Source organism: Pavona decussata, unplaced genomic scaffold, assembly GCF_977016875.1.
Source record: "Pavona decussata unplaced genomic scaffold, jaPavDecu1.1 SCAFFOLD_56, whole genome shotgun sequence".
Lineage (NCBI taxonomy): Eukaryota > Metazoa > Cnidaria > Anthozoa > Scleractinia > Agariciidae > Pavona > Pavona decussata.
Genome location: NW_028145478.1, coordinates 253679 through 277500, shown reverse-complemented (window position 1 = coordinate 277500; position 23822 = coordinate 253679). Strand labels below are relative to the sequence as shown.

Sequence of the window (23822 nt, the reverse complement as noted above, 5' to 3'; positions counted from 1 at the left end):
TTGATGCCAAATAACAACATTATTTCCATGCGCATATATGCCACACATTGACATTCCAATCCTAACGGTATGCAGGATGTTTGTCCCATGAACCTAGTTTAATGGCCTTAGCTCCCACGAGTCTCCTGTAACTCAGTGGTAGAACATCCGAACTAGTAATCGGAAAGTCTTTCTAACATTGTTGGACTTCCGTTATAAATCGATAAAATCATGAAAAAACGATAATATCGATTTGACACGCCAAATTAATGTATCGATTTTCATCGATTTCCGAATCACTTGAGCGATACCGATTTTTATCGATTGATTACCCCGGGTATGCGTTACATGATAGGGTCCAGGCAGGGGTCCAGGGTAGGTGAAACCAGGAAAACAGGAGGACAGTTTATTTAGCATACATCAACAGGGTGGCCAAAAGAAGTTTGCGGCGAAGGCCTTGGTCGAGAAAATCCAATATGGCGGACAGCGTTGCTCCTAGAGTTCAAGAAGGTGAGTTTCCTCGAAAACAGCTGTAACTCAGAGATTTTGGGTATTATAAAGCCTTAAAATAATTACAGTCAATCTATATCACACATGATCAGTATTTTTGAAATTTTAACGAAGTTTTGAAATTTACATGCCAGTTTTGAACATCGCCGAGATTCCAGAGTTGATTGTATAAAGCTTTGAATTTTTCTTTACATTATAGCATTAGGTATTTAAGAAATAACGATTGTTTCCCAAGTATATGTTTTTTTTTAGTTAATGCGTCTTTTTCGGAAAGATTTCCAGAGAAATCTTCAAGATTCCATTCAAATGCCGGACATTACAAAGAGGAACAGGCCTTGTCATGGTTTTCGACGCCATTTTGACGAGTAGGCCAATACGTCTTGAAATAACAGTGTTTTTATGCAAACCAATGTCAAATAATTTTCATAAAACATCGCTTCTGAAAAACTCACGAATTGGAAACTTTTGGCACTAGGAAAAGGATTTTAAGGTTACTTATAGGGAAGGAAGGTCGAATTTTTCTCAAATAAATTTTTTTAGATAGTTGTTGAAACAAGAAAGGGATGCAAAGTTTCGTGAAAACAGCCGTTAGAAATCTTAAAAATAACGTGAGCTATCTGAAAAACAAAGTTTTGTAGGAAAAGCGGTGAGCGAGTGAAGATGTCCAATCCAATTTATGCGGGACTGTGTTGAGATATTACGCGGCAGAATTTACCCGCGATCTCGAATTACTGGCAAATTTGCATATTTTTGTCTACATTGTGTTCATCTTATGTCACGGCGTTGTATGTAAAATTTTACTGCGAAACAGCGTTCCATTTTGGATTCAAGCATTGCGTAAAAGGTTGTTATGAAGAAAGCGAAACTAGAAAAGTCGCCTTGGGTGACAGTTAAGAAAAAACCGGGCCCAAAGCAGGTCGAAAAATCATTTGACGAAGCCAAAAAACTTCAGCTGGCGGAGGGCGACAAGGGTTCTTGGAACAACCAGTCAGATTTTCTATAACTGCCTCGGCAGCAGAGAAATTCGAGGACGATAAATCGGATAGTGGAGAGTCGAACATCAGTTCGGAGTCCGAAATCGAAGATGCCGGCGAAAATCCAGCCACTTTCGTCCTTGTTGACCGGCTGAAAATAAGCAGCGAACCTCAGCGCGAAGCCTCGTGTACTGATAGCAGTGAGAAGTGCGTGCCTCGTGTTAACTCCGCTAGGGCTGCCAGTTTCATGTTCTGCGATTATCTGCCGTTTTCTTCTCTGTTTTGGTTTCGCCGGTGGCTCTCTCGCGCCAGACTTAACTTTTCCCATAAAGAAATCACTTTACAATATTACAGTAACACTAAATGCTTACAGAACTCCCCAGGGAATGCTTCTTTGTGTTTCATTGGCCGGCGGCGTGAGCGCGTTGACAAGTATTTTAATGAGGTGCGAAAACTCGGAAAAATGTTTCAAGGCCGAAAACACGGCTTTGTTTTTGCGGGAATTCCCCATCTTCAAATAAATTAATAGGATACTGTAGATTTGCCAGATTTCAACGAAATTTGGCCAAAATGGTCATCAGATATTAATGCATCAAAGCATGTCAGGCTTTCACGAAATTCAAAATATTTTTCCGGTGTCATGTTAACATCTGACGGGACTACACAAATTTTCTATTGTCCAGCTTTAGGATGGGTTTTCTCACAAACCAATAGGAATAAAGAAAAAGCCTGACGCGCTTTGTTAGCCTATTATCCCCTGATTGATATTCTGTTTGGTTGTGTGCCTTTACGTGAGAGTGGATAATTCAGTTAAGTACTCGTCGCTAGTATTCAGTTTGCAGGCCTCTGAGCGCTTATGTATCCAACAAAACAAAACATTGATATTTTCGCAAACTTCAATTTATCAGCTTTACAGTGATATATAGTTTTCCGTGGTTTTATCAAAAACAGCGAGCATTTGCTAGATTTCCCTGACGGCACTCGCGAAACATGGAAGTAACCTTAAGAAAAGAAGATGCCCCCCTAATGGCATTTACACAGAATGCTTAATGTAGCCCCATGTATTCCCCATAATTTGTATGCTTTGCAGATTTTTAAAAACTATCCTCCCTTCGCAATTGAAATAATTGAATGGTTTTATTCAGAGAGACTGCGAGATATTTTATTGTTGTGTTACTGGGAATCATAGCGGAAATTATTATGCCATAACGTCATAACCCCCACTTGAACTGGTCTGGTTTCCTTCGCGCTGAATTATTTGATCTGTTTATGAAAGCGTAGTTTCTTCGCTCTCAATTTCCTTCATTTAAACTGTTGAGTACTACTTGGAAGTTATTATTTCGATTTACCACTTGAAAAACGTTTGTTTTCTTTCTCAAAACGGCAGATCAGAGTCTCAAATTCATATGTGTGGCCGCCATTGAACGAAAACAACCTTCTAAATAATGATTTGCTTTGACGTCACACAGGTAGAGACCCTCCCATGTGATATACACACCAATAATGGATTTTGATGGGGCCGTTTTTGTTAAAGACAATCAGAACAATAGATCCCTTCTGGGAGAGGGCAGAATTTAATGTAGTTTTAATGAATAAATCAAATGATGATTTGACGTCACACAGAAAGGGATGAGTGGGTCCCCTTTCTCATGATATGTGCCTAAATAATAGATTTTGATTGGGTCGCTTCTGTTGAAGACAATCAGAACAATACATCCTTACTAGGGGAGGACATATTTTAATGCATAAATTAATGTGTCGATTTGTGACTACGAAGAAGGAAAAAAAAAGATACCCGACCCAAACCTAGACACGGCCTGCCCTGCGAGCATTCTGTGTAAAAAGATTGGAGGGATGTAGCTGTGCAAGAAAGCGTCCAGTCGTGTTCTGAACTTTCCGTACATTTCCCTGTATTTTTTTCCTGTGAACTATTTTTAGTAGCAGTTTACGGGTGGTTCGCTATACAGACAAATGTATGGAAATGTCAAAACACAACAAGAAGCTTTCTAACACAGCTACATTCCTCAGTTATTTTCTGTAAAATCCTTTGCATAGTGCCTAAAGTTTCAATTCAAGAATTTTCAGAAGCACATGAGACATGGCACATGAGAGCCTGTTTGAGATAGGCCTCAACTCAAACACAAAACAGTCATCTTTGGCAACGAAAGAAAGCCATTATTATTATTACAGGCCAGAAAATAACCTTGAAAATGAAATTGTTAAAATTACCCTTATCTTGACAGCCCATCTTTGTTGATAAACTTAATATTGAAAGGAAGTGATAGTGCTGTGAGCTGATAATCATGAGGCTGTCAAACGCCTATAGGTAGGCTATTCCCTGACCCCCAGGACAGATAATATAAGTAAAGCCCCACTAATACCGAGAGGGATGGACACTGCTAGAATTGACTGATGTATTTACCCAAACCAAGCATACCATTACAAAAGAAACCATTCTTACAGTGGCATGCAAATAAGTTGCCAAAAAACAAGCTGGGTTTTTAACACTTGGAAACTCCATGGGGCAGCAAAAATGCAACAGCCACATGAGTTTTATTGTTTAAAGCCTGTCTTGGTATTTTTTCACTTTCTCAACACGGCGGGAATACGTAAATCACCAGTTATGTAATAATTGAGTCACTGTTGACCCTGATTTGCTAACTCTTTTTTGCGATGCAAAATTATTATTGCATCACCAACAAGAGTTAGTTTCATGATTCTTACATGCTAGTTCAATTAGTTACATAATCTTTACATGGTTGTTGTTTTCTACACAGGATCACTGTATTCTGACCTTCCACAACATGTCAAACACAACTTGGGACAATATGGCCTCCAGGTACTTTGATCTGAGTCTTTCTATGCCAGGAAATATCTTCCAGTTATCCATCAGTTTTCTGTAAATTTGGCACTGTTGTTTTATGGGAGACTGGGATCAACATTCTATGTTTGGAAAATGAAGTAATTTAACAAATAAGGTAATCTCGTGAGAAGCTTGTTGATGGCTTGTCAAGAGACAGGTTAAGGTACTACTTGAATGAATCGGGCAATTATGTGAAATAGTGTGTTAACAGTAATGTAGCAATTGAGTCTGTTTGTTTAGTAAACCCTTAAAAGTGTCTTAGTTGTTGGTGTTGTGAACAAAAAGTACTTGTAATAAGTCAATTCAAAGATTATAAGATGAACCAAGTTTGTGTGTGGGAAATAATGTTTCAAAGCTTAAGGGTAAACCAAAATTGGCTTAACTTTTAAGAATAAAGTTTTTTTCCTTGAATCCAATACTCTTGAAATTGCATGATCCTTTCCTTTTTTATTTCAAAATTGGTCATTTTTAATTAACAAATTAATTATTTTAAAAATCTTTTGGATGAGTGAATTTCACCTTTGGACAACCAAAAAATTATTTGAGTTTCAAACATCCAGTGGACAAGTGGAAGGAGAAAAAAGTTTTCCATCACAACAAGTTTAACTGTTTAATACTGTTAAATTTGTACTTTTTGTATAGATTATGTTTATTGGTGCCATCTCTCCCATTTAGGACTGATTTGTAAATATTTAACAACCTATTATTCTGTGAAGTCTTACAATGAGTATACAGTATTTAACATTTATTCCACTTGGAAATGTTGGATATGAGCTGATAGATAGTCAATGACGTGTGTAGTGAAGAGTTTGCTAGAATCATTTCAAATTCATTAAGTCAGAGTGGAGAAGGAATATTACCAGATTTGATGGCTGCTATTACTCAGGCATGGTATAATTAACAATTATTTCATGAATGCATGTTTGATATGAGACGATAGATAGCCAGCAAGGTGTGTAGCACCGAGTTAGCTATAACCAGCCCACATTCAGCAAGCACAGCTGGAATAATTCTTCTTTGTTCAAAGCAACCAAGGAACATTGCTAGACCATATGGATTTTGTTTTATAAGAATGACCCAAAGACAATGTAATGGCTGCTGTTTCTTTGGCATGGTGTAATGACTGATATCCCATGGCTGCTTAGCCAATCAAACAAAACTCTCTGAAATTTCACTGCCCAGTGATGTAGACAGTAGTTCTTAATAACAAAGGATAGCCAACCAACAACTCTTGTGAAGCCCAAGTGTGTTGATATATGCTTGAGTGAGGAAATTTTTATAAGAAAGCATATGTGACAAAATACTATGAAATATAATATTACAAAAGAAGAAATGAGAGAAAGTGAAAACGAAAAGAGTGTCAATTGCATGACTAAACAAAGTGTTCAGGACTCAGTAAATTAAAGCTGACTGAGTTCAATGAAACTGCTCCTGGCAAGAGAAACTGTTCAGGTTTGTGAAAATGTCATGTATTTTAATTGTCACTTCTAAAATGTTGTACAGTGGAACCCTACTCTATGGACACCTGCTTTATTTTTACATCCGGATATTAAGGACAGTTTTGTTTTTCCTGGCAAATAGCTTGCATATTTTCTCTAAAATTAACCCTCTTAATACAGACACCAGTTAATGACTAACTCTCATATATTGTTAATTCCACTTTACGGACACTGGTTATCTGCACACTGTCTACTTTCATTGTCATAGTTATGTGCTAATTGTAGACATTGTATCCTGTTCAAATAATGGCAGATTTCTACAGATTAATACAATTTTAATACTAAAAGACAGCAGCAAAATAGAATGACATTCTGTCTTTCTTCAGATGTTTGACCCTTGTCCTCTAGTTCTTTAATAAAGTTTTCTGCCTGGCTACAATGCGTATACAAAAGTTTCACTTCCTTGGCCTTTTGCTGCAGTCATTGCTTGCAGCTTCCTGTTTGTCATTCCTTGCTTGCTTGCTGCTAAATCAGTATCAGCCACTTGGAGTAGAGAAAAAAGAACTACCTCCAACATTAATTGATGCTAATTGGCATGTTGTGGCTATTCATTTTCTAGTTCAATGTCCTACAGTGTAGGTCCCACAAATTTCCTATAGCTCAGTGGTAGAGCATCTGGACCAGTAAAGAGGAAGTTCACAGGCTCAGCTCAGATTTAATTTGTTTTTTAGTGTGCCTGTGTCACCGACTGAGAAAATACCTATTATAATAGTTTATTACATTCCTTTAATGTGAACAATTCACACAAAAGAAGAAATTATTGACACTTGGTTGATTTCTCTTGTTTACTGCTAAAACAGACAAAAGTATGATTATACTGTTGCTTGCATCAGGAACCTGGCCAGACCAGGGTAGACTGGGACCAAAGCCTGTCCTGAAAGCTAGGTGAGCCTAGCTGAGGAAAATGGTTTTTCGTGAAAAAATTGAAGCAACTGGGAGTTCAAGGCCTAAAATGCACAGACAGCTCTCTTTCACCATTCAATCATTTTCAATGTTTTCAGACTTGGCAAATGTTTGTAGATTCATTGCATAAAAACATAGTTATAGAAAATGATCAGAAAATTTAATGTTCTGGCCCCAGTTTTTCAAAGAGCAAATAATCCAGCTGATAAAATGTATTAATTGGTTAGAGTACATTAATTTTTATCCACTGGATAGCGATTTATCCACTTGATAGAGTTATGTACTCTTTGAACAACTAGGGCCTGGTGTTTTTATAACAATCTTTCATGTGTATAATTATATGAATAAAGCAAAGCAAATTTCCTGGACAAACTTGATACCTTTAAGTTATTGAAATTGTTTAACAACATTAAGAAATGTTTATACATGTTCTTTACTGACTGAGGTATGACCTCTTTTACTTGGTGGCAATTTTATTTTGAATTTTCATGAAAAATGCATTTGAATTACTTATAATCTCCAGTGCAGAGATGCATCTTATCCTTAGTAGTGGACAGGAGATTGAATCCTGTCACAACCTAATGAAAGAATTCTTCAGATTCTTCTTGCTGTATTTTATTTCATTATTTAAACCGTGCATTTTCCTGCCAGGGTTATTTGATACTAGGGGATGCAACTCTTCCTTCAGTTTCTCAGTTATTGTTATTCTGACTTGGAAATTTCAAGTTGTAGAAAATAAACTAATTTAGCTAAATGAATGTTTTATCTTTTTTAGCCCTTACAGTGCTCGGCTAAAAACTTTGTGACTTCATTCTTGGACAATGTTGTGAAAAATAACACCAAAGAGTTGGACTATAAGCTACGATACAAACCAGTCATGTTGGAAGTTTTACACACAGAAAAACCAAGCAAGAAGCCAAAGAGAAAAGAAATGTCTGCAAGGGAGAAAAAGATGCAAGGGATTTACAATATTTCATCTGCAAATCAAAGGTTGGTTGAAGAAGCATGTACAGTTTCAAAATGAATCTTTATAAATGCACAGAATTCTGTACAGGAAAAAAATAAGAGAAATAATGGCATTTCTTTCCTTTATATTGTATAGATATGCCCTTGTATTTTTTGGTTAAGTGTGTGATGACTGATTTTGCCTTTAATCATCCAATAAAGTTTATTTTAAACTAACACCTTTGGCAATTCTCTTGAGAATGTTTGCACATGACACCTTTTTTTTAATTTTTTTTTTTTTTATAATTTTATTATACAATACTTTCCTTACATTGACAATACTTACAATACAGTACAATATTAACATGCCAATAGAGGACTATGTTAGAAAGTATTTTAATAGTTAAACCAAACTAAACTAAAGTACTGTTATTCTTTGTAATTAATCTAACTTAAAAGTTAGATTAATTACAAAGAATAACAGTACTTTAGGTAACATCCGACAGTTTACATGTACCTTTTTCACCACAGTTCTACTAAACGTTACACTACTAATATAATAAAGACAAAACTAAGAGAAACAGCACTAACAGATACGCTATTACTTAATAAGAATAAGAAAAAAAAGTTACACCAAAAGTGAAACATCAACGAAAAAGAAAATAAAGGGCCAGGAAATGTAGGGTTAATTATTATTATTATTATTATTATTATTATTATTATTATTATTATTATTATAATTATTATGATTTTTTATTGAAGGAGAACCTTCAAATTATTCAAGTATAATCGTCTATTTTATGGGTTGTTTAAAGGAAAGATTAAGGAGTTATAATGACTGAGGTATTTGGTGCCACTTTTGCTGGAAAGTGTTTTGTGTTCCTGTAACAATAGAAACATGTTTTTCTATTTTTAAATTACATCTAACTTGATTAAGATATTCAATTAACGATGGTTTAACGTTCTTCTGCCAAGAAGTAAACAATCATTCAATAAAGAGGCGTTTTTATCTCCTTTAAGACCTAAACAATGGCATAACATTAAAACTTGTGAGGCTGGAATTAAATCAGCGGAGACGAAAAATAGTTCAACACTATTCCAAAAGGCCTGTGTGATCGGGCACTTCCAGAAAAGATAAAGCAATGTTTCCTGTGCTGTTTGACAGAAGCAGCAGAGATTTGTTTCCGAAAGTTTAATTTTATACAAAAATGAATTTGTAGCGATTCTCCTATGGAGAAATTTGAACTGGAAGTTCCTTAGTTTCGTACTAACTGTACATAACCTAGGCAGTAGATAAATAATATTGACTCCCAGTCCAAATTCTCCACATTTTCAATTTCACAGTCCCTTAACCATTTCTTTGGGTCCTTTCAGGGCGAGTACATTTTTTATTGATGAGGATTTTGTAGGCTGCCTGACTTGGTTTATTTGTCAAGTTTAGTATGTGAAGTACATTTTCTGGAATTTTTTTTATCTAGCGATGTCAATTTTAAAGAACTCATAGCACTCCTGATTGCCGAAGTTACTCCACAGAATTCGAGGAAGGAAACAGGAAGGCAAAAATTGTCTTTAAAAGAGCTGTAGGTTATAAGCCTTGAATTACTTGTCATCAAATCAGTGATTTTCAGCAACCCAGCATCAACCCATTGTTTATAGAAGATACTCTTGCGTGCAATTCTGATCAACGAGTTATTCCAAATATAGCCAGCACTAAATTCAGCTAGGGAGGCAAAGGAATCCTTATAGTTTAAGTCTGCCCACAACTCAACAAGTTCTTGGGTGAAAGCATCTTTTATATTGAGATTTCGGGCATCTTTTGGTGACAAGTTACCAACTTTCCGCCTACCTTAGACAAGTGAAAATCGAAAAAGCGCTTCCATTTAGATTTAGAGTCATTTGAAAGATATTTAAGTATCAATGAGATTTTTAAAGCCTTATTAAATTCCATTATGTCTAACATTCTTTGACTACCATCTTGGTAAACTGCTATCATTTCAGTCCGCTTAATTTTGTCGCCCTTGTAATCTCAAAGGAATTTGAAAAGAAGGTCATTTGTCTCTTTCAATGATTTTGAGCATGACGTAGTTGACGACATCACCTAAACAAGTTGTGACGCAGCAAGAGCCTTGATAACTGCAATTTTACCGATCAAGGTTAATCTCTTGTTTTCCCAATCATTTAAAATTTCCCCTACCTTATGAACTTTCTCTTCATAATTTAACTGCTTACTTTCTTCATAATTAATGCAGAACCAAACACCTAAAGCTCTAACCTTGCTATTCGCCCATTTCAGATTTGTTGTTTGTGGAACTTTGAAGTAGTGGATGGGGGAAATGGTAGACAAAACAGGAAAAAAATTATTGTGGAAAACTGAAAGACCACAAATAGAAGTTACCTTATAGCTGCAGATGGTCAAACCTCCCCCCCCCCCCCCAAAAAAAAAAAAAAAAAAAAAGAAGAAAGAAGAAGAAGAAGAAAGGAAAGCTCAAATGAAATTACGATTCACAACTCACAGAAAATTTAAATTTGATGTCTTAGCCGATACATGTTTGTTTATTAGGTATGACATGTATCTTCCTCTTCACAAGTTATGGCAAGACTACATGCAGAGCATGTTAAATTTACAACCCAACAGGTATGTTTACAAAATTTGTTTTATCTGTTTGTATGATTAGTGCATCAGCTGTGGTTTCACAACACTTTTTTATGTTAGTATGGAAAATTCAGGGGAAGCCCGAAAGGTTAGTTTTTTTTTTACCTGTGGAGCTACATGGACAAGGACACACTGGTGGGATGGATCATTGGATGTTGAATGCAGTATTTGAACAGCTTTGACTTTCTCATTACATGTAATTTTTTTTTTAATTATTTTGCCACACAAAGAAATTTCAAATAAGACAATAATTTAATTTAAATTAAGTTGCAAAAAAAACCAGCAAGGAGACCCAATTCAACTAATAGCTGAATCCTTGCTGACGTCATTGGTTACATTTTTCCTCATTAGCATACAACTTAACTCATAGAAGCCGTGGCCGTATATATGAACAAAATGCAAAAGTTGAAAGAGCTGATTAAGATGAGCAATTTGTGCAATTTTCAGCTCTTTGTAAGAAATATTGAAGGAAATATCGGCCATCAAAAACTGCAAAATTGCTGGGTGGCAAAAAAGTTAATGAGCCATACATTCTTTGTAAAATTTCGAACTTTTAGAAGAGAATTTTGTCGAAACCATTCGATGTAATGGGCTCAAATTTTCAGAGAAAACTGAAACTGTTATGGCCTTTCAATATTCAGAGATTGCGTCATCCGATAGTGATAGGCATATGTTAAAGAGGGAAAAAGTGTAAACAAAGATTCGCCTATAGGTGGTCACGAGAGGCAAACAGCAGAGGTATTTATTGGGAAGCTGTAAGGTGGTACAGTGAGAAAAATTGACTTATCACATTTAGTGTTAAGTAAAATAATGATTTTCAATAAAAACGTACATTTAATAATAATGACGATGATGATGTTGTATAGCATTAGTTTTTCTTTAAAATAATAAAATTATTTCAACTGAAAGCCTGGAAAGACGTTATTTATAGGTTTCCTCATGTTACCTTACTCTCTTGTGTGGGATTTTGAGCTTTATTGTGATTGGCGTATTTTCAAACATCTTACAAGGGCGTGTTAGTCACTTTTGACTTCTAAAAGCTTGAGTTGCACAACTGTCTTGCAAGCAAGGAACGTTTGTGAATTGTTAGTGGATTGCGGTTTTGTGATGTGTTTTTCTTTTCATTTAAGTTGCAGTCATTTTCAAGATGATCAGTTGAATAAAATTTTAAAAGCTATCAGGCTACCAAAATCTTCAATGCTTATATAAAATTCTCTTCTTGTTTAAGTTGCATGTTTAAAAGGAAAGTTTTATGAGCTGCATCTTGTAGCTGCTTTCCCTGGATCTTTATGATTATTTTGTTTTTCTGTGATCAGTAACCTTAAAGCTGTGTATCCCAAACTTCTGCGGGCTGACTACCATGGCTGCATTCTCAGTGGTGAGTTTACTAACGAATCATTATGCATTACTAATGGCATAAAGGAAAGCTACATTTTCTATCAGTTTTACCAAAAATGAATGTTTTTACGTGTTGCTTTGAGAAATTTGTATTTCAAGTTAAGGAATTCTTAGATCATTGGTTTTTTGCATCATTCGTTAAGCTCTCTCCACTTCTTGCATTACAATCCAATGATGAGGGGGACCGTGTAGGCAGGAGATTGGGAGAGAAACTCCTTATAGTGTAGTCAATTCATACATGAGGGTTTTTTGTCGGTTTTTGAATGCATGGAAATCTTAGATTAACGTTAATCGGGGCTTGGCTTAAACAAGTTTCCACCCAATCGTTCCTTTTATGACTGATTGACAGTGTAGTTTGTTGACTTTATTTTTGTCAATTGAATGGCTTGGGGCATAACCGACCTACAGTGCTTTCCTGAATTCCTTCAGGAAACGTTGCCCCAATGTTTTATCCCTAACTTTGCGCTTTGTTTTGTGATAAAATAGAAGTCTTGCTCATAGTCATTGATTTTATTGCTTACCGAAGCGCAAAACAACGGATTTAAAAAATTCGGGTAAGGTTTCCTCAAGGGACTCAGGGCCACATGCAAAACAATCTGGCGAATCTGAGTTAAAACAACAACAAAAACAACAACAACAACAACAACAAAGAGACCTAAAAAGCACTATAACTTGGTTATGCACCGAGCTCTGGAATTTTTGTTTTTTGTTTTGTTTTGTTTTGTTTCGTGTTAAATTATTATTGTATAGAGAAATACGGCGATGATCCCTGTGGGGAATTAAGGCCGGATAGACCCACAACAGCCAGCCTTTTTTTTTTTTTTTTTAATACAAGCTTACTTTTTGTTCATCACAGTGAGTCGATCGAAGTGTCCATCATACATAGGAGCTAGTGGCATCTTGCTCCAGGAAACAAAGAATGCCTTCAAGATCATCACGAAAGACGATAAACTCAAAAGTGAGTATCATTTCTACCATTACAAGACGCCTTAAATACTATTTCCTAAAGGCGCCGCTTGCACCATTACACAATAGAGTGTTGCTGTCGAGGTGCTATGGGCTGATGGTTCCCCCTGCGGAAATAGTATCCCGAGAAGTGAAACCTTTGATGGGTTTTTATATATGTTAGTAATGTAAATGTAAATTAGCGTTTTCGAATCCGAGCTTTCGCTTTTATCACAAAAGCTTCTTCAGCGAAATGAAGTGTAAAAACACGGCTTTTCATCACCGCTGGTAGATCATATATGCATGATATGCATTCATATCAAGGATGATGGTGGCATCAAGACGACAGTCTATCGAAAGCAGACCCACACGGATCAGTATTTAAGTTTTCAGTCGAACCACCATACTGATTACTCACAAACGATCAGTTGTACGTATTTGTTGAATCGTGCCGATTAACTGGTCTCCGAGGGGAGTGATAAAGAGAAAGAACGACAGCATGTCAAAGAGGCTCTACGCGGTTTTTATGGCTATGCAAGGTGGGCCCTTGAGATTCCCAACAAGACCCACAGGGACTCGAATAAGCACCGACCCCGATTAAGCGCTGCCCCCGAATAAGCACCGACCCCGATTAAGCGCCGCCCTCGAATAAGCACCGACCCCGATTAAGCGCTGCCCCCGAATAAGCGCCGCCCCCGATTAAGCGCTGCCCTCGAATAAACACCTTATTTGGAACAAAAACGTTAATAAGCGCTGCCCCCGAATAAGCGCCGCGGCCCCGATGCGGCGCTTATTCGAGGAATGCAGTATACTAAAAAAACCACTACAAAGCAAGTCTAACGCAGCATTAAAAAATTCTTTTTGTCAAAAGCAATGTTCTTCAGGTTAAAGTGATTATATTTCGCCACTCGCCCATTAAGTTCTCTCTCCAAAATTCTTGCAATACGTAGTTCTGTTGTGAAGACACCACTGGTAAAGCAATTGAAAAGTGCTCAAAGAGACGAATGGTGACAATAAAAAGACGCTACGGTTAGTTACTGTTTAATGTTCGTACAAATAGAAAATATACCGTTAAATTAAAAGAAAAAATTTCTTTGTCGCGTTCAATTGTCAAAAAACGCCGCCCTCGAATAAGCGCCGCATTCGAGTCACGAAAAATTTAATGAGCGCCGCGACGCTTATTCTAGTAAATACGGTAAGCCCCAACATGGCAAAAACCCTTAACACCCGCAACCTTTCGGGACACCTGGCAAGAATTTTAAAAAACTTATATTAAGGGATTAATACCTTCTACAGTCCCTATAATTATCACCTTGCGATCCCTTGTGGTCCACCCTAAGGACGCAATTAGTAGTGCCAAGGCTACTTGGGTGATATATGACATTGAATGTGACTCTTGCAAGAAACACTACATCGGAGAAACAGCCAGGCCACTAGGGAAGAGGCCTGTCTGAGCACAGTAAGGAACCACTGACTATCATCTGCACAGGACGGGACACTCAGTTCAATGGGAACGGACATCTATCCTTGACAGAGAGCCAAGAGATTTCAAGCGCAAAGTTAAAGAAGCGATCTTTATTAGAAGGAAACAACCAAAACTGAACAGCAGTCTTCAATCACCTTTTGTCACGTAATCCGAAAGGATCACGTGATAAAAAGTGACATAAAAAGCCGTGTTTTTACACTTCATTTCGCTGATGAAGCTTCTGTGATAGAAGCGAAAACTCCAAATTGAAAACCTTTTTCTCTGAAGAAAAGAATCTACACACGTTAAATAATTTGATCATCGATGCACGCAGAGAGCGGCTCTAGGTTCTGGAGTGCTTAGCAGACCTCCCATGGCATCTATAAACTCAATTCATAGTGTACCTTGAGTTCACCGTTTGCCATTTGTTGTATAAGATAAACCTGAACCACAATTTGTTTTTAGTTGAGGTACTGACATGTAATACAAATCCTTCACGTAAAAGAGTTGTCGATAAAAAAGCATTTATAGCTTAATTACATCCATTTTGAAATCACTGGTGATTCTTGGAATCTGATTGGTCCAAAATGGTGCAATTTATTCCCAAATTGCACCATTTTTTGCTCTAAATCGCATCCTTTCTTTAGCCCATCAAAATGGAAATGAACGAATGAATATATAGAATATTAATATTGACAATGATACTCTGTGATTTCAAAATGGATGTAATTAAGTGGTAATTGAACTTCGTGTCATGCAATTTTGCGCGCTCGTTTGATTTTGAAATCACGCGTATGATTTCAGACCAAATTGCACTCCATTCAGTTCAATTACCAATGTTAATCCTGTTGTTTTCCGTCACCAAGAAGATTGTAAGACCTTTCTTGTTGCTAACCTGAATGAATTTTGCATGTTTCTAGCGATTTTTGGTTCAAGATATTGAAAAATTCCGCCACAAAACTACCATCGTGTTCGTGTTTAAGTTTATGACTATCGGCGTGAGCCCGCGCACCTGTGAGCAAATAGTAACCAATCAGAGATCGCACGTTACTTTAGTTATGTTATAAAAAAAGTGTCTTTTGACCTCTTTAGAGTTATGCCAGTCACCTTTAAGTAAGACAGGTTTAAAAGCTTCTGTGCGAAGAAACAATTTTAAAGTCTTGCAAGGTATTTTGGATTTAAGAGCACGATTTCTAAATTACTTCTCCAGGCCCCAGAATTCTGAAAATTTTAGGTTGCGTGATTCGTTTTTTTTTTCCTGTGCACCTTAACTCTGTCAAAGAATATTACGTTTTACAAACCAAGCCTTCTGATCAATTGTGTTAAGTTAGGAAACTGTTTTTGGGAACAAGAAGTGTTTCGTTCTAGTCTGATATTGATCACGGAAAGCGTATCAGAGAAAACAGTTCTCGTGCTCAGGTTTACTGAAATCGAGAGAAAACTTAAACAGCAATCCACTCCAATATCAGGGGAAAACAATTTCCTGAAAGTAGCAGATGTGTACATTAAAAAGAAGGTTTTGATTTCTTTAAAAAGAGACAGGTTGCACATGAAGTTCAAGGTAAAATCACGTTCAAGGTGATACAGCTGGGTTGAGGAAACTGAAGTGGCTTAGTCTGCCATTAAAACTTTCTGATGGGACTGTTTGATTGTTTCATTAACCAGAAAAGAAATCACTAATCTGGGCTTCGATATTTAGCACAAGATTTCCATTTACAAACGAATTTCGGTTGCCCTGAAAGTTTGAATTAATAGGCTCGTGTTCAATGATTTGAGATCTTCAAGAGTCGAAACATTGGAACCTTTTAGAGGCAAGTTTGTGTAAGTTTCACTCTCTTTAGGAAGCTAGTTCTTCAAAAAAGGCAAAGAAGTATATTGTTTTCTCTATACTCAACTCAGTCGTATTTACAAATTGCGCACAAGTTGCACAGAAGCAGAAGTCGGTTCTCCTTTCTGCAGCCTGTGCAGTAGCTAGTGGGGCAACGGTGTTAGCTGTTGCAAGATATGTTACTTCTTGTAACTTGTCTGAGGAAGCCAATGCGAGAAAAATTGCACGGACTGTCGCGAAACAAGTTGCAAGTAACCGGCGCCGCCTTACGTCCGAAATTGTTGCTCGCAAGACTGAGCCGCAGTGTGGCTCAGTGGTTAGATCATTCGGCCTGTGTGTGGAGCGTCATGTGCTCCGTCGGCCAGTCTTGTTGGGAGGTTAATGCGGTTATTTGCCGGCTTTTGTCGCTAACTGATTAACGTCTTTCTAACATTTTGAAATGTGATGCTATGTTTTGCAGTGTGGACACTCGAACCGTGAACGGCTAAGCCTTTTTTCGACTTTTTTCTCTGCAATATAAACAGACAAAAGAAAATTTATCACTCGCCATGAACTTTACATCTTTTTTCTGATTCGATGTTGCTAAAAAAAGGTCGGATTCGTTGTTTTCAAGGGAGTTCTTGATTGGACAGCATTTGAAAAAAAGGCGAAAAAATGTCCTGACCGTTCACGGTTCGAGTGTCCGCACTGTAAGCCTGGTGAATAAATGTAGATGTATTTTTCAGTCAGTGACACAGGTATACTACTCAGAATATTCTCCAAATTTCGCACTAGTAATCGAAAGGTTATAGGTTCGACTCTTGTTGGGAGAACTCGGCTTTCCTTTTGTCGGGTTTGTCAATAGGTTGGTCAATTCCCAGGTTGCATTGTCTTTTCTTAATCCCATTCAGACCGGTATCCTGGCGTCTATTTTAAGAGGGATAATTACAGCTTTTACAATGTATTCATCTTATTATTTTAATCACCATCTGTTTAGCCGCAGTTCTTTTTTGAAGAGATTACAGAGTCGGTTCTTATTTTTCCACCTCAAACACTCAACGTCATTTTTGTCCAAAGATTGACGTCAAACTAGTCGTGTAATGTTGTTATTTATCGACTTGGTTGAATTGCCGAGTTAACTGGTTTAAATAACCAATCAAAATCAGTGCGGCGCGGAGCAAACTGTTAGCCTAGTGATTGTAAAGTTACAACAGGGTGTAATTTTAGAAATGGCGTCAACAGTCCGATTTTGGATAAGCATTTGAGAGTTATTTTAAATCTTGTCTAAAGCTTCTTAATTGCATAAGTGCACGGACCTTAATGCCACTTGAGAGTCAGTTTTATCCAAAAAAGTGAATGACCTAATACTCTTAGTGAAAGAAAAGTTACTCGCCGGGTAGGGGGATACTTATGTGTTAAATGTGCTTTCAAGTGTTTATGGTGAAAAACAGTGAAGTGACTCCACAACAGCTGCAATGGTCTTCCATAAGGTCTTTTTTTCCTCATGGAAAATCCTGCGAGGAACGAATCATGCGTATACACACATGAGAAATGGTGTTGACGCCCAGAACATTTATTCCGGTTTATTTCAAACTGAATTGTTTGGTTAGCCTTTAGACTGAAAAAGGTCGTTACGTACTTAAGTGCAATGTACCGCACACAAAGCCTAACGGAGTATTCTACAATGCGTGTCTTTCATTAATCCAGGGACAAAATACTCTTTTGCCTTTCTCGGAATTTAGTTTTCTAAAAGAGTATATTTTAGGAAAGTGTTCATATACAGCATGCCATTTTGCCATGCGGAGGAATCTGTATCATTTGGCAGCTGAGCTGTGGTCATGAGTTTTTTTACGCCAGCTCATCGCAAACTTAATTCAATTTGGTCACTCACTCATGTTGTGTCAGATACAATTGGTTGAGTTTCAGCGAGTATGGTAGCAAGCTGCATTCAACATTTGGGTTTTGTTTCTTTAAACCTAACACGTCTTCAAAAGAACAACATTACTTACACACAAAACCTTAAAGACCTTTCATTGAGTTTTACTTGTGTGAATTTGGCACATAGATAATAGACGAAATGTTGTCTGTGGCTGTGTGCATCAGGGTTTAACTACACCGCGCAGCAAATCACCATATAATGTGTTGGCTAAGCAGCTTGTACTGTCACAAAATTGCCAGAAAAGTTGCACGAACTGAGCCCAGCGTCTTGCTTCAGTTCCGCTTCTAAAAAAGTCACGTTTTTGTGTTTGTAGAAATGTGTATAATTTCCGGCATTCTTGACTCGAACGACATATTTTTCCCACGGCCGATTCATTGACGTCATATCGTTTTTCCGGGTGGCTTTTTAAGAAAACAGTCTTGTTTGTCATCTTATCAGGCTCTAAAAAACAAACGTTATCTAAGGGTTTGTGGTCGATGTTTTGATTGAAAATATTTAAGCCTTTATATTGTACTTACAGCAAAAGAAAATTGTCAAATTCACTGGAAACTATCCAAATGCTCTCTTATTTTTAGATCTCAGGGCAAGGTGGTGCTATTTTAGGTGATGTCGAAATCCTTCAGCTGTTTAATAAAAATGTTCCTGTTGTCACTTTGCACCGGTCGGCGTCTTGCCTTCGGAATTTTGTTCGCTTAGTTTACCGTTCTTCATTTGGTTCTTGTATGTTAATCTGTTTTCAACGAAGCACAGGCAACAACATTACGTGATGGCTCTAGCAATCAGCAGTTTGGTAGGCCTGTAACACAGTGCGCTGCCTTATAATGCCTTATTCTAACAAATTACAACATTGTAAAGGATAGTTTGAGAATTTTTCTGGCCACTGTTACAAAACCAAAAGCAGACGTTTCTGTCACGCTAAATGCGTGACCAAGTGAGCTAATCACAACTTGTGGCAAAAAAATGCAGTCGGTACCAAGCGCGGGAAAACTATCGTATCGGCCAGTGACATGGCACACGCGGGAAAACTATCGACCAGTGACATGCCTAACGCGGGAAAACACGATAACCCACGATTTTTTTTGAGCCTGACTGGTTGAGAAAAAAAAACGAAGAGATGTTCAGTCGGTTGCTTCCCACTAAAGCAATTGTAGCTAGGGTTCACCTGGCACAACATACAAGCGAACACCAAGTTTGATTTGGAATCATCGAGCCCGAGAACGAATACCATGAAAGAAGACGATTTAATGGCCGCTGTTTGTTGGGCATGGTATAAGAGCCGCTAAGCCAGTCAGAACTCTGGGATTGGATGCATGATCCACCCATTGATCCAGCTTTTAATAATGGCTCATATCCCATTACCGCTAAGCCAATCAAAACTCTAGAACTGGTTTATCCAATGACCAATTTTTTAATAATCGTTGCTATTTATATTTGTCGCAATGCACACCGCCAATCTAATGTAGTGTTGTTTTGTATTGCAGTGATACCTAAAGCCAACAGTGTGTTTACGTTTGAACTGGGAGGATTCGTGTTTACTGTTCATGGAAATCAATTTCGTTACCGTTCAAGTGAACGGTCTGCCAGAAAATTCAAGCGGAAGCCAACAACGGACTTGTGAAGAGTCAGTTGAGGCATGGATGTCTGTGTGCTCAACGCTGTGGCATGGTACACTCCACTATTAATAGCGAAATATCCTGTGTTTTAGAGCTCTTACAACGCTGAGGTATTTAAACGTGTTCTCAGCAATCAAAAGCGTCAGTCTGGAGAAGAGCCAATAGTGCTAGCATTTGTGTTAATGTTGCAACTGTTCCCGCGCTTGGCGCCCGTTGTGAACTGTTGTGAGGGTTTGAGTACGGCTGCTGAGTTCTGATTGGTTGATTTCGGTTTGGTTTATTACTTCGGTTATAAATTTCACGAGAGTCATTTGGAAAACCGCTTTTTGTCATGATGGAGAGATTTAAATGTATCATTTGCCCCTGGCGATCAACCTCGGAGGAAAATGACAAACAACAAATGATTTTTGAAACCGCAATGCTTTCAGATTATGGGGAAGGATGGGACGGTTGATGTGCGAAGGAAACCAATAGCGAAACAACAACAGCAGACTGCCTGTCTTGGCCACTTTATTCCGTACTTCCTTCGCCTGTTCCAACAGGCCACACAATACAGAAATTGTTTATTTTATTGAAGTGTGGAATGCAAGCAAGATTCCGTACATAGCAGCCAGAGGAGACATGCAAGTGTCATCATTACGGGTTGCGGTCACCGATAATCGCGCGTGCACTGGGATGAGTCTCGGGAATTAGCCAATGTTCTGTAAGTGGAGATTGTGTGGGGACATCTTTTGCACCAAAAAGATTCAATCTCAAACTGTTGCTAGAAAATTCTCTAGAGACCAGAAAACAGGCGAACGAAACGTGTTGAAAGAGCGTAAAATTAATTGCTTGCCGTCCACGGTCAGAAGAAATAAATATCGACCGTGTTTGACTTCCCGGGAGCTTCCGCAAAGGCTGTATTTGCGATGAATGAAATGATCAACATTCAATCAAAACTTATCAATCGTGCTTTAAGTGATCTATTTTTTATTTAAAAAAAGCGAGTTTGTGAAGTCTGCAAGTTCCTGTGCTAAGCTTTCAATTATCAATGGCGGAAAAACGAATCAAGTTTAACTTGAAGATCACGCAATCATTTAACGTGAAAATCGCAGGAAAGTGAGGCTATTTATTAAAACCTCTGACAAAAATACGGAAACGATATCAGATAAGTGTCTATTTATTAACTGTTGAAAGAAAGTATATACTACCCACCTTGTAGTTTAGCGGAGAAACAGTTTCTTAAAATATTTACAAGGTATGAATAAACTATAGAGTGTTTTCACGTGACGTCACAACGGCCATGTTGGTGTCCCAAACTAAACCTCTGAGAATTGAACTCTATTTTTATGCAAATACTTTCTTTTGTTTCAGTAAACTAATATGACCAGTAGTCACGTGAATGAAAACACTCTATTAAACTGAAAACATGAATAGAATTCAATGACTCATGCCAGTCATGTCAACTATCTTTGAATCGCAACAGGACTGTCTATGTCTTGTACAAGGCAGATTTTAGAAACCTCTAGTACTGATGGGCAGATAAAACATGGCCAACGCAATAAACACACAACTAGTAATCTTGGAGATCATGATTTTCCCGCCATTTTTCACCACTGGCGTCTGCCGTTTGCCCGAATGCAAGGGGGCTGTTTCGTTTTCGCCTGATCTGGAGCGTTCGAAGCGTTAAAGATATCGGTACGTGCTCTACCAGCCGAGCTATCAAGCCATTCAGTGGAAGGTGGTCATTTTCTGAGTTCGTAAAATACCCGTGGAAGGTGAATAAATGAATGTGAAATATATGAAACACTGTATATATTTGAATTGCGGATTCATGAAAGGTTAAAAAAATACGGCGGAACATCCAAGTTATGCGCGCAACTTCCGGCAGAGTTTTTTTTCTGGTTTCTTTTCTCAACTGCTTAAATGGCGATGGCCTCCCACGTTAAAGGGGACGTATCATGGGTTTTTTTTACCTCTTTTGTTAAAAATGGTGAAATAAGATCTTCACTTTGCTACAAAATAATTCTACAACAACGAGAGGAGAGAAATCAACTCAATTCTTGACAGGAACAACTCGTACTCTGTTCTAGCCCATTTTGGAAACAAAAATACGAAAACTTGAAAAACATTAGCCTAACATTTTTTAAGTTTCAATCCATTCCGACCTACTCTGTCTTTGGGTAGAGGCACTAATCGACAGTTTTATTGCACTGGGGTGATAATTTATAATTTATGACAAAACTAGACATTATGTGTTTGTTTCTGTTGTCAGACAAACATTTTGGGGTTTTGAAATGACATCAAATTTTCGTGATACTTCCCCTTTAATTATTTAATTTATCTGCAGTTCAAATATATGATATTTAGTATATTCATTCTGATCGACTGTTTGCATTTTGTCTCTTGTTTCTTGACAATCACCGATCAGTTTTACTTAGTTTTAAGGACCTTTTAAACTGGATCGTACCCTTGGGCTATGCACAAGGAAATAGATGGGTTTTTCCTTTCTTGAGGGAAATCTGATTCAGTGTAGGCGTTTTTTGGTTTCTCGTTATCTTTCCGTGGTTAGTACATACATCAAACCACCCAGCTGGAATGTAGGGGTAATAGTTTGATTTGACATCACGGTTTATAATCCAGATGAAAAGCCCATTAGTCTACGAGAAAGACCGACAACGCTAAAAAGTGGATCAACTTTACCGCTAATCGTCTTTGTACAACCTTGGATTTCCGAACCGGAATTGTGTTTGTGTCTGCGTGTCTGTGGCAAGCACCACCCGTGCCGTTTGACGTCCTTGCTGCTGCTGTGCCCGGCGCCATCGCGGCCTACTGACATTCACAATTCTGCATAAAACAATTATTAGTTTGATTCGCGAGTGATCGATGAAAAAAAATTCGAGTCCCCATCAACACTTATGCGTTCTCCATTTTAATTTGGTGGAAAACAAAGCAAATCAAGATATTTTTTACCAAGACAGGATGAGGTGTTTTCAACACAACCACACGGAGACAAGATGATATACTTAGCTACCCACAAGTAGCAAAAGGCTAATCGAGGCGGGTAAACTAATGCTTAACACAATTTCCAGAGGTCAGAACGACAACTGATGAAGAAAACTGAGCACCATCTTCACTAGCGTGTTCATATCGTTCATATCGCGAAAAAGTATCGGCAGCTCCACGCTAAAGCTATAAAGAGTAGTACAAGTGTAAGTCTGGTTTAACCCGTCCACACCATCTAGACGATAGACAAAAATGCACAAAAAGTATGCATTATCAGTCCTTTGTACTGAGCCTTGAGGGTTTCGCTGGTCTTTTTGGTCTTGTGACTTTGTTCAGCGTGGTGTTAGCGCACCAGAATGAGATGTGATGCCTTTTTTCAAAGATTGCATGCTTTCAGAGCTGCCCTTTATCCAGGCGGCTTAATTTTACATTTGTGTTCAAATGGAAAGTGATTGATTATGAAGATTTAGTCTTCGCGTCCACACAGCAGATCGCTTTAACTGTGATAGATGTACAGTGGAAACCCGATTTTACGATCGTCGACCTAACGATATTCCCGATTTAACGATCAACATTCTGTGTCCCAGTAAAAGTTATTTATAAATTAGGAATTCGTTTATTATGATTTTGCTGTCGAGGTTCCACTGTAACTATTTTGAACGCTGGGACCTGATATATTCTAGGCATAACAAAGTCGCACATGATATATACACACGGGAGCACCCAGAGCTTGGTTTGGCGTGCAACTTATAGTGTGGACGCTGAACGTGAGCCTATTAAAGTACAAGTCCAGCATGGCGCAGACATGGAAACTTCGTGTCCAGAGGACAGCGTTAATTTATTAAATTAATTCGTCAATTCATTCCAAAATGGTGTGAGTATGACGTAGATGTAAGGGGAGTGAAGCCGTGTTGGTTTTCAATTTCCACACCGGAGCTAAAATCTTGAAAGAAAATGTCCAAATGAAAATAACCAGATAATCCAATTGTTACTGTTGTGTTTCGTTGCAGTACCATTCTTTCGGAGGGTACGCAATGTAACGGTTTTTTTGTTTGTTTGAAATTTTCCACATAATTCCCTGCTAGCAGAGGTCTCGCCGTCAGAGACCTCTGCTAGCAGGGAATCCACATAATTTCGCTTTTGTATCATTTCCGGCGGAAAATATATTTTGACCATAGTTTTTGCTCATTCGCTCATAAGGGAGATCGTGTGGTAAATTTTCTTGCTCCTCCGAGATGCCACCCACCTACAAGTCTTTTTATTGTCTGTTGTAAATTCGTTTTGTCTACTCCTCCTCGTAGCATAGAACTCAATATTTGATTTGTTTTTGTAGAAAGTATATAG

General features: G+C 37.9%; 1 protein-coding gene across 2 annotated transcripts; it reads left to right on the top strand.

The window, feature by feature from the left end:
- Positions 1-431: 431 nt before the first annotated feature.
- LOC146480003 (ribonuclease P protein subunit p29-like) lies at positions 432-21059 on the top strand. 2 transcript variants are annotated; one of them, XM_085110100.1, is made up of 7 exons: positions 432-489; positions 4241-4302; positions 7513-7718; positions 10234-10308; positions 11643-11704; positions 12581-12682; positions 19362-21059. In XM_085110100.1, the coding sequence occupies exons 1-7, from the start codon at positions 456-458 to the stop codon at positions 19496-19498; spliced, it is 678 nt and encodes a 225-aa protein (XP_084966226.1). In that variant the 5' UTR covers positions 432-455; the 3' UTR covers positions 19499-21059. The 2 variants fall into 2 exon arrangements, with proteins under 2 accessions (XP_084966226.1, XP_084966225.1); XM_085110099.1 differs by having other exon boundaries at positions 7504-7718.
- The last annotated feature ends 2763 nt before the right edge of the window (positions 21060-23822 follow it).

What these genes read in the sequence shown, in the direction of transcription:
- LOC146480003 (XM_085110099.1), top strand. Translation starts at nt 456, where the DNA reads ATGGCGGACAGCGTTGCTCCTAGAGTTCAAGAAG. An exon ending in TGGGACAATATGGCCTCCAG is followed by an intron (nt 4,303 to 7,503) that starts GTACTTTGATCT and finishes TATCTTTTTTAG; the next exon opens with CCCTTACAGTGCTCGGCTAA. An exon ending in CCATGGCTGCATTCTCAGTG is followed by an intron (nt 11,705 to 12,580) that starts GTGAGTTTACTA and finishes TGTTCATCACAG; the next exon opens with TGAGTCGATCGAAGTGTCCA.